This window comes from Mobula hypostoma, chromosome 8, assembly GCF_963921235.1.
Source record: "Mobula hypostoma chromosome 8, sMobHyp1.1, whole genome shotgun sequence".
Lineage (NCBI taxonomy): Eukaryota > Metazoa > Chordata > Chondrichthyes > Myliobatiformes > Myliobatidae > Mobula > Mobula hypostoma.
The window spans coordinates 3,530,445-3,543,837 of NC_086104.1; the positions used below are offsets into that span (position 1 = coordinate 3,530,445).

Sequence of the window (13,393 nt, forward strand, 5' to 3'; positions counted from 1 at the left end):
GGAATCTCATTGTAACCTATCAAATACCTGGATAGGGTGGATGTGGAAAGGATGTCTCCTGTAGTGGGGGGAGTCAAGGACCAGAGTGCACAGCCTCAAAATCGAAGGATGCTGCTTTCGAAGAGAGATGAAGATGAATGTCTTCAGCCAGAGTATGGTGAATCAGTGGAATTCATTATCACTGACAGCTACGAGGCCTGCACAGGACCGATAGAAGCTACAGAAGGTTGTAAAATTAATCAGCTCCATCCTGGTACTAGCCTCTGGAATATCCAGGACATCTTCAAGGAGTGGTGCCTGAGAAAGATGGCATCCATTAAGAACCCCCATCACGCATGACATGCCCTCTTCTCACTGTTACCATCAGGTAGGAGGTACAGAAGCCTGAAGGAACATATTCAGAGATTCAGGAACAGCTTCTTCCCCTCTGCTATCCGATTCCGAAATGGACATTGAACCCGTGAACACCACCTCACTTTTTTATATATTATTTCAGTTTTTGCACTTTTTAAAATCTAACTATTTAATATACACACATATATAGTTAATATAATTGATTTATATTTTTCCTTTTGTTACGTACCCCGTAACTGGGTTGCCAAACCAGCAGAAATGGATCACTCAGTTGGAGTCTGGAGTACTAGAACTAAGAAAGTTTTATTAAAGAAACAAGCAACACAGTAATCGAAAGGATAATAAATGCAACAGTTCAGTGATGATAAACACACATGTGCACAGAATTAAGATAACAGCATCAATCAAGCTCTATCGTTGTCTAGGGGTAAATGACCAATTTCAAAATGACTCAAAGTTCAGTCCAGTTTAGTAGTTCAGTTCGCAGTAATCGTTGCCATGGCGGTGGACAATGTGGGGGAAGAGAGAGATAGAATAGGAACAACTGATCATTCAGAACACTGCTTCACTCACAGACCAGCAGGATGGCTCACAGACCAGCGGGATGGCTCACAAACAGCTTTTTGGGCGGGTCCTTGGTGATGTCACCTGAGGTCACCGACTGTGACCCCTCCTCCAGATGCGGTCGATCCTCTGCAGTGAACCCGGCACCCAGGCAAGGGCGGACACACACCGGGTTCCCGCTGATCGTACCTTTCCACCCTTGTCGTTGTCTGGGACTTCTCACCCACTCGTGAGAAGCGCACCGCTTCCAGGGTCTCGTTACCTCGGGTGGCGTGTGTGTGTGTCTTAGCGAACCTGTCCCTTTTTATCCCCCTGCTGGGGTATCGCCTGTCCATCACTTCAAACAGTTCAGGGCTCAAAGGGGGGAGCCGCTCCAGACAGCTCTTCCTCCCACATCCCTTCATTACACATCTCCAGACGCTGCTCCATTGTTCCTTATCTCTCCTTCCCCTGAGGGCAGGTGGCAGACCAACTGCTGATGCCACTGATGCTAGCCCAGGCCAGCAAACATCTTAATTTTATGTGTATTCTCGTAACACTTTCTATATTATCATGTATTGCAGTGAACTGCTGCTGCTAAGTTAACAAATTTCACGACACATGCCGGTGATAATAAACCTGATTCTGAATCTGAATGCTATGATTCAATGTGCTGATCCATGTCCTGAGCTCATCTGCCTTTCCTACAAAACCCCTTGCATTGAAATATGTACAGATCTGAATATTCATCCCACCATGCTTGAAAATGTGATTCCTTACTTTGTATGTAGGCTTCACAACATTATTCCCACAATCACTCCAGCAGCTGCCCTGGCAGTCTGGTTCCCATCACCCTGCAACTCTAGATTGACTCAAAACTGGGTTGGCCATAGAAGATGGAGGAGTGGGGAAGGGCTGTTACTCTGCGAGTTACCGTGACTAGTTCTGTTCTGAAATGAACTGTATCAGGTCCTCTGTTTTTTGTGATATTAGCTGAAGATGATATGAAGATTGGTGGAGGGGCAGGTACTGTTGAGGAAACAGGTAGGATGCAGAAGAACTTAGACAGATTAGGAGAATGGGCAAGAAAGTGGCAAATGAACTACAGTTGGGAAATGCATGGTCATGCACTTTGGTAGTAAAAATAAATGTGTGGTCTATTTTCTAAACGAGGAGAAAATCCAAAAATCCGAGATGCAAAGGGACTTGGGAGTCCTTGTGCAGAACACCCGAAAGGTTAAGTTTCAGGTCGATGGTGAGGAAGGCAAATGCAATATTAGCATTCATTTCAAGAGCTCTAGAATATAAGAGCAGGGATGTGATGCTGAGGTTTTATCAGGCACTGATGAGGCCTCACATTGAGTATTGTGTGCAGTTTTGGGCTCTTTATTTTAGAAGAGATGTGTTGGCATTGGAGAGGGTCCAGAGGAGGTTCACAAGGATGATTCCAAGAATGAAAGGGCTATCATACGAGGGAAGTTTGATGGCTCTGGGTCTGTACTCACAGGAATGTAGAAGGATGAAGGGGGATCTCATTGAAACCTTTCGAATGTTGAAAGACCTAGACAGAGTAGATGTGGAAAGGATGTTGCCCATGGCAGGAGAATCTAGGACAAGGGGGCACATTCAAAGGGGCGTCCATTTTAAACAGAGATGTGGAGAAATTTCTTTAGTCAGATGGTGGTGGATTTGTGGAATTTGTTGCCACATGCAGCTGTGGAGACCAGGTCATTGAGTGTATTTAATACAGAGATTGATAGGTTCTTGATTGCACATTATGGGCAGAAGGGGAGAAGGCTGGGAAATGGGGTGAGGAGGAGAAAAAGATCATCTTATGGTCTAAGATGTAGGTCGGTTGATATATTAGTTTGCAGGCGACACAAAAATTGCAAGTATGTGGCATTGTGGGTCATGAAAAGAGTGTCAGAATATCCACAGGTTATAGTTCTGTTGCAGATTTTGAGCTGAAAAATGGGAAAGATGAAAAATCTGGACAAGTGTGAGGTGATATACTTTGGGAGGTCAAATAATCGTGACGGTATGGAGTAACTGGATTGTTAACTGAAAGTGGCAATGCAGCCCTGAAGAAGGGGCTCAGCCTGAAGCATTGACTCATTATTCCTCTCCACAGATGCTGCCTGACCTGCTGTCTCCCTCCAGCATTGTCTGTGTGTGTTGCTCTGCATTTCCATTAACTGCAGAATCTCTTGTATTTATGATTGCACGTACAGAATGCATATGCACAAGGAGTCATGCAGCAGCTGTGTGAAGTTCTGCTTGGGGAACATTTCCTGTGCAGTTCTGGTTACTCTGTTACAAGAAGGTTGTGGAGACTTTGGAGAGGATGCAGAAGAGGTTCACCAGCACGTGGCCTGGATTGCAGAGCTTTAGTTAGAAGGGGAGTTTGGACAGACAGGAAAATCAGAGACAGAGCTGTGACTATAAAATTATGTGAAACATAGAAAGAGTCGATAGAGACACAAGGGATGCTGCAGATGCTGCAAAAACTTTGGTGTCCTGACTAATCAAGAACCCATCAACCTTTGCTTTAAAAATACTCAGTGACTCGGCCTCCACAGTAGTGGCAATAAATTCCACATATTCTCTACCCTCTGACTAAACGAGTTTCTCCTCATCTCTGTTCTAAATGGGCATCCCCCTACTCTGAGGCCGTGCCCTCTGGTCCTAGACTTTCCCACTATAGGAAACATCCTCTCCACATCCATAATATCTGGGCCTATCAATATTCGATAGTTTTCATTGAGATCACCCTTCATTCTCTTAAATTCCAGTGAGTACAGACCCAGGGCCATCAAATGCTCCTTGTACATTCATCTTTTCATTGCTGGAATCATTCTTGTAAACATCCTCCAGACTCTCTTCATTCTCAGCAGATCTTTTCTGAGGTTAGTGGCCAAAATCTCATTATTATCCTCATTGTTTTAATCATGCCTGCAGTCCAGTCAATGTCCTGTTTTATTCAGATGGCATCTGCTCTTCCTCTGGGTGTTTTTGTTTTCCAGCATCTGAGTCCGTGCAATGGTCATCCCTCACCTTGTCCCTCATCTATTCACAGACACGGACATCACTGGCAGTACCAGCATTTATCCTCTTTCCCTAATTACTCAGGAGCCAGTGAAGAGTCATGCAGATTGTTCACTTGTAAAAAATCAGTTTGTCCCATTCTTTATGCTTAAAGAAATTTTTAATAACAGGTGTTTCTATAAAACTGAGAAAATGGTCTTATCGTTATTTGTAGATGTTGATACAGAGACGTAACTAGAAATACAACCAACATGAAGTACTCACTGGTCACATTCAGCTGGGTTCCATTTCCAAAGACCGTCCCCCAAATGCCACAGATGTAAAGTTTAGGGTCGGTGACCATCACATCGCTGATGGTCAGTGAGTAGCTGTTAGTGGTGACATTCCTGGAAAGCTGAAATCGATCGGAGAAGCCCCGTGACCTGTAAACTCCGCCATCAGTGTAAAGAGAAAGGACAATTCCTTTATCTGTCAGTTTATTGTGTGAGTTGTACCAGTGTACAGTGAATTTATCCACAATGTCATTCACATTACTGCTCTCCAGGACACACTGTATCAGCACCGTTCCACCTTCACGCACCTTCGCAACTCCTGGTGATTGGATCAGGACTGTCCCTGCATTTACACCTGTGGGTAGTAAACAACTGAAGGTCAGGGCAGATGAAGAACCACAAAAACCATTATAATAATTTGAAATTTACAAAAAATATTTATGAATATTTTGCGCATTGAATATCAACTTGCAGTGTAACTGTTTCCATCCTGAGCTCAGTTCTTTCACTTTGTTCTGAACCGACCTACAATCTCCTGGTTGCTGCGGCCAGCACAGAAGTAACCATATATAACATATAACCATATAACAATTACAACATGGAAATAGGCCATCTAGTCCATGCTGAACTCTTACTCTCAACTAGTCCCACCAACCTGCACTCAGCCCATAACCCTCCATTCCCTTCCTGTCCATATACCTGTCCAATTTAACTTTAAATGACAACATCAAACCTGCCTCAACCACTTCTGCTGGAAGCTCGTTCCACACAGCTACCACTCTCTGAGTAAAGAAGTTCCCCCTCATGTTACCCCTAAACTTTTGCCCTTTAACTCTCAACTCATGTCCTCTTGTTTGAATCTCCCCCACTCTCAATGGAAAAAGCCGATCCTCGTCAACTCTATCTATCCCCCTCATAATTTTAAATACCTCTATCCCCCTCATAATTTTAAATATCTCTATCTAAAGTAGAAATATCGAATGCGAATGCACAAATCTTGGTCAATGTAAGATTTTATAGACTGCACTCAGAATTGCAAGGGTCACTCCACTACTTCCAGCAGCTCATTCCAAACACGCACCACCCTTTGTGTGAAGAAGCTGCCCCAATGTCCCATTTCAATCTCTCGACTCTGATCTTTAACCTGTCCTCTTGTTTTTATCACCCCCTTCCTGGGGAATAGACTGTGTGCTTTCACCCTGTCCATGCCTCTCATGATCTAATACCCCTCTATCAGGTCTCTCTCCCCCGCAGTCTCCTCAATTCCAGGCAATAAAGTCCTAGTGTACACAATCTGTTCTTGTAGCACAGAATCCCAGGATCAGACAACATCCTGGTGGATCGTTTCTGCACTCTTTCTAGTTTAATAACTTCCTTCCTATAACAGGATGACCAAAACTGTACACAGTACCATGGCCCACAGCTGGTCAATTAAACTCAAAGGCAGATGAAACCAGTCTCAGACTGGGTGACCCCACTCTGGGAATTTACTTACCCATTGCACAGACGGACAGAGTCAAGGTTGTGATTATCGCTGCAAACATTTCTTCTCACTTGTTTTTTAAAAACTGAATTTCTGCTCATTCAGACCCGATGTTCCCCGTTGGTATTTCACAAGTGACTGAATCTCCTTTGACTTTCCTACATGCTTATTTCAACAGAAAAGCACGGGGTGTGAAGAGGAAGTGATGGGGGAGAGTGGGCAGCCCTGTGGAAACTGCTGAAGAAATAGTAACAAACTGTAGAGTAGCTGAATGTTTCATCTACATTTACATGTCTGTCACTGAAACTCACTCCTTATGCCCATACACCATTATCAGATTGAAATGTGAGAAACAAGCCAAGTACACTGTTTCCCTTCCCTGGCAGTAGGCTCCTCATGGTAAGGCTGCAAACACTGGCCTAACACCAGGCAAAACAGACGTTTATCTGTATGACAGTATGACACTTACTGTAAAGTTCAAAGTTCATAGTAAATGTATTATCAAAGTATATGTGTGTCTGGTGCTTCTTCCCTCCGCTAGCCTGCAGGCCGCCCCTGGGCATATTGTAGCACCTGCTTGGCCACCTGAACAGGGTCATGGGAAACCATCGGAGCAGGAGGTGGATGGTCATATGAGCAACTGATGTATATCATAGGTCCTGGTTATGCGACCACTAACACCAGGCACACAATCTTTGAAAGAGTGGTGGTCATGGTTGGGCTCACAAAGACACTGCCCAGAAGAAGGCAACGGCATACTGCTTCTCTGGAAAAATGTGCCAAGAACAATCACGGTCATGAGACCATGATCACCCGCGTCATACAACACGGCACATAACGAACGAACAAGTGATACATTTGTCACCATGTACCACCCAGAGTTCCATTTGCTTGTGGGCATTCATTATAAATAGACAGAAACACAATAGAGTCAGTGAAGAACTGCACACAACAGAGACACAGAACACAGAGCTCACAATGGTGTGCCAAACCAATTCTATTAGTTTATTATTGTCACAACTACCAAGGTACAATGAAAATCTTGTCCTGCAAACTGTTCATACAGATCAATTCATTACACATTACACTGAATTACTTAGAGTCCGGCGCAGGAGTCCCTAAGGCAGTCCAACATTGAGTTCAACACTGACTGGTAATTCTCATGATACTTCTGGTGTCAAACTGATTTGGTCTGTACCGTTTCTTTGAGTTCATCAGAGGTGTGGAGAGGGGGAGCTTGCTACATGGGCAACAGCTTGCTCTCCATGTCGTACTCCCCAGGCTTGTGTATCCAGACAGCTAGGACACAATATCCATGGTCGACACTGACCAACAGAGGCCTCATAGAATAGTACTGTCATGGTCTGTTCCATGAAATCCACATTTGGATTCACGGTCCGGTTCATCGATCCTTATTCCGGGTTTACCTGTTTTCCCTTGTTCCATTGGGTGCCTTAATTGAGGCACCTGATTCTTGTTTTGGGCTAGCACATAAATACCTCTCAAACTAAGGATTCCCTGCTGGACTGTTCCCTTCCCCTCCCCATCGGAATCCCCGACAGTCTCCCTCTGCAGCTTACCTCGGCAGTTTCCTTCAGCAAGTATCCTCGACAGTCATCCCGGCCCTGCATCCTAGAAAGCGTCCCAGTCCTGCGTCCAAGAAAGGGTCCCGGCCCTGCGTCCTAGGAGGGTCCCGGCCCTGCACTCCAAGAAGGAGTCCCGGCTCCGTACTCAAGGGCCTAACCGAGCTGTGTCCAAAAGCTGAGCCTAGCCTAGTCCTAGAGCCACGTCCTGCCCAGGAGTACCTCGCCCAGCCCGATGCTGGAGATCCCTTGTCCTGTGCTGGAGTCTCTCGTCCAGTCTAAGAGTCCCTAGTCCAAGCCACATCCAAGAACCTCGTCTAGTCCAAGCCACGTCCAAGCACCTAGTCTTGTCCAAGCCTAGTCCAAGAACCTCGTCCTGTCCAAGTCAAGGCCTCGTATTCTCGTCCTGTCTATGTGCCTCATCCTGTGCAGGAGTTCCACGTCCAGTCCTCGCCTAAATCCAGGGCCTGAGCCCAAGTCAAGACCCAGGTTCCGGGTCCCTGTCCAGTCTCTGGCTCGGAGTCCTAGCCCAGGCTCCTAGTTCCAAGTTCCTTGTCCTGGTCCCGCTTTCCTAGTCTTAGTCCTAGCCCAGGCCCGGTGTCCTTGTCTCGCCCAGGGCCTGTGTCCACGTCCAACGTCGTTTCTTCCTGACTCCCCTTACTTTTTTGATAAATCTTGTCCTGTTCCTAGTACTTCAGTGTCTGTGTCTTGCATTTGAGTCTGCTCCCAGCGCCCCTCCTATGACAGAACAGCACTGTACAGCCCCTTGGCCCATAATGTTGTGCCAACCTTTTAATCTCCTCCAAGATCCATGTAACCCTTCCCTCCGACACAGACCATAAAGCTTCATTTTCCTTTCATCCACGAGTTTATCTAACGTATCAGTTTCTAAAATGTCCTCAATGTATTAGCCTCTACCACCACCCCTGGGAGACAGTCCAGGCACTTTCTTTGTGGGAAAGAGGTACCTCTGATACGTATCTCCCCTTACCTCGATAAAGTCACTTCTCATCCTTCAAAGTTCAAAGTAAATTTATTATCAAAGTAGAACTATTTCATAATATACAACCAAGAGATTTGCTTCCTTGCTAGCATAGTTAGTTAGTCCAAGAAACACCTGCAGTAAGACCCCAGATCTCTAGTGCACTGAGTGACATTTATGGTAAATGTGTCAGATACCAGTTGTAAAGCAAAGTGACCTGAGACGCTGTGTCAAGTACGGCTTTAGCATAAATACCCTCTATATGTAACACTACACTGGAGCATGGCCACACTAAGCCTTCCTGACAGTAGGTGCCTTTCTTAACTGATCCACATCAGCTGTCTGAGGCTATGTCCATACTACGCCGGATAATTTTGAAAACTCCGGTTTCGAGTAAAAACGACAGGCATAGCGGAAGTTTGAGAAGTCAAAGTTCATGCCATCAGGTTGGAGGCTACCCAGACAGAATACAAGGCATTGTTCCTCCAACCTGAGTGTGGCTTCACCTTTACAGTAGAGGAGGCCGTGGATAGACATATCAGAATGGGAATGGGACGTGGAATTAAAATGTGTGGCCACTGGGAGATTTTGCTTTCTCTGGCGGACAGAGCGTAGGTGTTCAGCAAAACGATCTCCCAGTCTGCGTTGGTCTCGCCAATATATAGAAGGCCACATCGGGAGAAGCAGACACAGTACATCACCCCAGCCGAGTCACAGGTGAAGTGTTGCCTCACCTGGAAGGACTGTCTAGGGCCCTGAATGGTAGTAAGGGAGGAAGTGTAAGGGCATGTGTAGCACTTGTTCCGCTTACAAGGATAAGGGCCAGGATAAGCCACACTCAGGTTGGAGGAACAACTCCTTAAATTCCGTCTGGGTAGCCTCCAACATGATGGCATGAACATTGACTTCTCAAACTTCTGCTAATGCCCCACCTCCTCCTCATACCCCATCTGTTATTTATACACACATTCTTTCTCTCTCTCTCCTTTTTCTCCCTCTGTCCCTCTCACTATACCTCTTGCCCATCCTCTGAGTTTTTCCCCCCTCCCCCTTTTCTTCCTCCCTGGGCCTCCTGTCCCATCATCCTCTCATAGAATTTTTTGAGGATGTAACTAGTAGAGTGGATAGGGGAGAACCAGTGGATGTGGTATATTTGGATTTTCAAAAGGCTTTTGACAAGGTCCCACACAGGAGATTAGTGTGCAAACTTAAAGCACATGGTATTGGGGGTAAGGTATTGGTGTGGGTGGAGAATTGGTTAGCAGACAGGAAGCAAAGAGTGGGAATAAACGGGACCTTTTCAGAATGGCAGGCGGTGACTAGTGGGGTACCGCAAGGCTCAGTGCTGGGACCCCAGTTGTTTACAATATATATTAATGACTTGGATGAGGGAATTAAATGCAGCATCTCCAAGTTTGCGGATGACACGAAGCTGGGTGGCAGTGTTAGCAGTGAGGAGGATGCTAAGAGGATGCAGGGTGACTTGGATAGGTTGGGTGAGTGGGCAAACTCATGGCAGATGCAATTTAATGTGGATAAATGTGAAGTTATCCACTTTGGTGGCAAAAATAGGAAAACAGATTATTATCTGAATGGTGGCCGATTAGGAAAAGGGGAGGTGCAACGAGACCTGGGTGTCATTATACACCAGTCATTGAAAGTGGGCATGCAGGTACAGCAGGCGGTGAAAAAGGCGAACGGTATGCTGGCATTTATAGCGAGAGGATTCGAGTACAGGAGCAGGGAGGTACTACTGCAGTTGTACAAGGCCTTGGTGAGACCACACCTGGAGTATTGTGTGCAGTTTTGGTCCCCTAATCTGAGGAAAGACATCCTTGCCATAGAGGGAGTACAAAGAAGGTTCACCAGATTGATTCCTGGGATGGCAGGTCTTTCATATGAAGAAAGACTGGATGAACTGGGCTTGTACTCGTTGGAATTTAGAAGATTGAGGGGGGATCTGATTGAAACGTATAAGATCCTAAAGGGATTGGACAGGCTAGATGCGGGAAGATTGTTCCCGATGTTGGGGAGGTCTAGAACGAGGGGTCACAGTTTGAGGATAGAGGGGAAGCCTTTTAGGACCGACGTTAGGAAAAACTTCTTCACACAGAGAGTGGTGAATCTGTGGAATTCTCTGCCACAGCAAACTGTTGAGGCCAGTTCATTAGCTATGTTTAAAAGGAAGTTAGATATGGCCCTTGTGGCTACAGGGGTCACGGGGTATGGAGGGAAGGCTGGGTTCTGAGTTGGATGATCAGCCATGATCATAATAAATGGCGGTGCAGGCTCGAAGGGCCGAATGGCCTACTCCTGCACCTATTTTCTATGTTTCTATGTTTCTATCCCTTTTGCCTATCACCTGTCCAGCTCTTGGCTCCATCCCTCCCCCTCCTGTCTTCTCCTATCATTTTGGATCTCCCCTCCCCCTCCCACTTTCAAATCTCTTACTAGCTCTTCCTTCAGTTAGTCCTGACAAAGGGTCTCAGCCTGAAACGTCGACTGTACCTCTTCCTAGAGATGCTGCCTGGCCTGCTGCGATCACCAGCAACTTTGATGTGTGTTGCTTGAATTTTCAGCGTCTGCAGAATTCCTCGTGTTTGCTCCCCTACAAACTCCTCCTGCCAGAACGTATGGATGGTCCACGGCCTGCTCACCTGGGGCCCCAATAGTACCAGGCAGTTACGTCAGCGCTAGTCTGAACTAAAGCCAAGTCTGTGCCTGTCATTTTATCAAACCTCCACCCCACAATTGTAACTTTTCCTACAGCTTTAACAGTACTTAAATTCAAATTAACAATACATCAGGTAGACAAATGTCAATCCCACTCAATATGCATGCGTTCGTTACCAGTAACCCCGTGGATTCGTATAACCGCTCAACCCCGACAGCATCAATGACCACGTATCATAATCATCTTACCAGCCAATAGTTGAGCACAGACTTAAACACACAACGCACTGGATTAATGCTCAGGGCAATCACACAGCATCCAGCGACATCGATCCCGGACGATAGTCCCACAATTGAAACACTCTGATTCTGTTGGTTGCGTAACTCTAGAGAAAACAATCTCCTGCCCCGACAAGCATGGGAGATTGAAGTGTGAGCCCCCAGATCCCCATTCCCATGGATGCTGTGTAATTTGTTACCCTGTTACAAATCAGTAGCACGATATAGCAGACAGTACATGGCATACGATTAAAAGATTTAGCTTTATAATTCTTTATTTGACTGAAGGGTTAGTAAAGAAAAAGCAAAAAAAGAACAGAACCCATTTTAAATGCAAGTCTAATGTGCACAAGTTGGAGCTTATGGTTTGCCCTTCACCGATCCTCCTTCGATCTCCCCTGGCTTCATTGAATCACCGCCCGCTCCGGGTCGACTTTTATGGCCTCTTCTCTCTGGAACCTTCTCTCTTCTCCCCCAACAAAGCCACAAGCCCAATCTAAGTGTCCCTAACTGGAGAAACCTCCCCTAAATCTAGCCATCCCAACTGGATACAATATAGAAGCAGAGAAAGTGGAAGTCAGCCCCAAGTCAAACCACGTCTGCTTATTTCGCAGATGCTATTTTTGAATGTTGGCTTTGAGGCTTTGATGATGTACGTGACATGTGTACACTTGATAAAATAGCAGGTTAATGTTTTCTAACTTCATCTGCACTATGCATGAAAATAATTCAGGAAGTGCCTCCAGCAAGCAATCGTGTCATCAGTGGAGTAATATATATCAGAACAGAGAAGTAGAATGCAAATATTGTTGAAAGAGTTCCAGTTTCATTCTAAATGTTTCAGCAATTAAACTGAAAAGGAAGTAACAAGTTTATAAGTTGGCACACTTATTACTTGAATATTACACAGATGCTGGTCTCTCCCTCTGCCCGGCTGCTGAACTATTCAGGTACACATCCAGTCAGTCTCCTGCCCTCCATCAACTTAAAACAAACCGACCGTCACGATGTGTGCTGACAATGTTGGAACCCAAGTGTGGAGGAAAGACAGACTCTGATTAGAGACGGTAACAAGAGTTTATTCTTAATAATTCAAAAAGAATATCAGTGGCTCGGCCGAGTGACACCATGAGAAGTAACATTCCCAAAACCAGGGCTCTGTGATTAGTGCTCATCGGGTGTCTGCTCACAGGAACTCCTGAGCCTATCAGAATAAACTCAGCAAGTTTAAACAGAAAGCATCAGAACGCATTACAAAGAGCGAGTCACAGAGAAAATCACAAGGAATTCCAAATGACTAATGACTATTATTAAACAACAATTAACCAATTCAGGACATCTAAAAACCTTGAAGACCTATGTTCCCCAGAGCCCCGGACAGGCCCAAAGAATTCATTGCAGTCTTCTCCCTCCCTATGGCCAGCACCTGATGTCCCAGGGAGACCTGAAAACTCAAGATCCAGGGACAACTGGGAGACCTGGGAAGCATGGAGATCTTGAGGAGGAGGAAGGGAAATTTTGAGAATGAGAGCATAAGACCAAGACTATATATAAGAAATATATAGGAGCAGAATTAGGCCATTTGGCCCATTGGGTCTGCTCTGCTATCTCATGATGGCTGATCCAATTTTCTTCTGAGCCCCAATCTCCTGCCTTTTCCCCATATCCCTACATGCCCCAACCAATCAAGAATCTATCACCCTCTGCCTTAAATGTACCTAAACACTTGGCTTCCACAGCTGGGGAACTGGAGAGGAGTGCAGACTCGGGACATTGGAACATAGACTCGGGACATGTACTGAGAAAAGAAGGCATCCTCACCTCTAGCCACCAATGACAAAACTCGGCTGCACATCCTACCCTCGTCCATTACTTTGCAGGATCTTTCAGTCGCAATGTGCACTGGCAATATCAGAACCCAACTACAGAGGAAAGACAGATATTAATATAGAGACAACAATCAAAGTTTATTTTTAATAATTCCAAAAGAACTAAACTAGGACCCTGCAATTAGCACTAATCAGGCATCAACTTAAATAATACAAGTCACATGGTATCCCCAAGCAGATCAAAATAGGCTAAACAAGCTTAGACAGACAGCACTTGGAGAACGCATTACAAAGAGTGAGTCACTCGAGAAAAACGCAAGCAACTCTAAATGATTAATAATTATCGTTAA

The 13,393-nt window shown here is 45.5% G+C and overlaps 1 protein-coding gene across 2 annotated transcripts in view; it reads right to left on the minus strand.

The window, feature by feature from the left end:
- Positions 1–13,122, minus strand: part of LOC134350338 (uncharacterized) — a 63,331-nt gene extending 50,209 nt beyond the window's left edge. Inside the window, exons 1-2 of one of the 2 annotated variants that reach the window (XM_063055402.1) lie at positions 13,036–13,122; positions 4,207–4,569 (exon numbers count right to left, since the gene is read on the minus strand). In XM_063055402.1, coding sequence (XP_062911472.1) covers positions 4,207–4,569; positions 13,036–13,084 — 412 coding nt within the window. In that variant the 5' untranslated portion in view covers positions 13,085–13,122. Of the gene's footprint in view, positions 1–4,206; positions 4,570–5,709; positions 5,828–13,035 lie in introns of those variants that run through there. The other variant, XM_063055401.1, reaches the window with a different exon arrangement.
- Between the last annotated feature and the right edge of the window lie 271 nt (positions 13,123–13,393).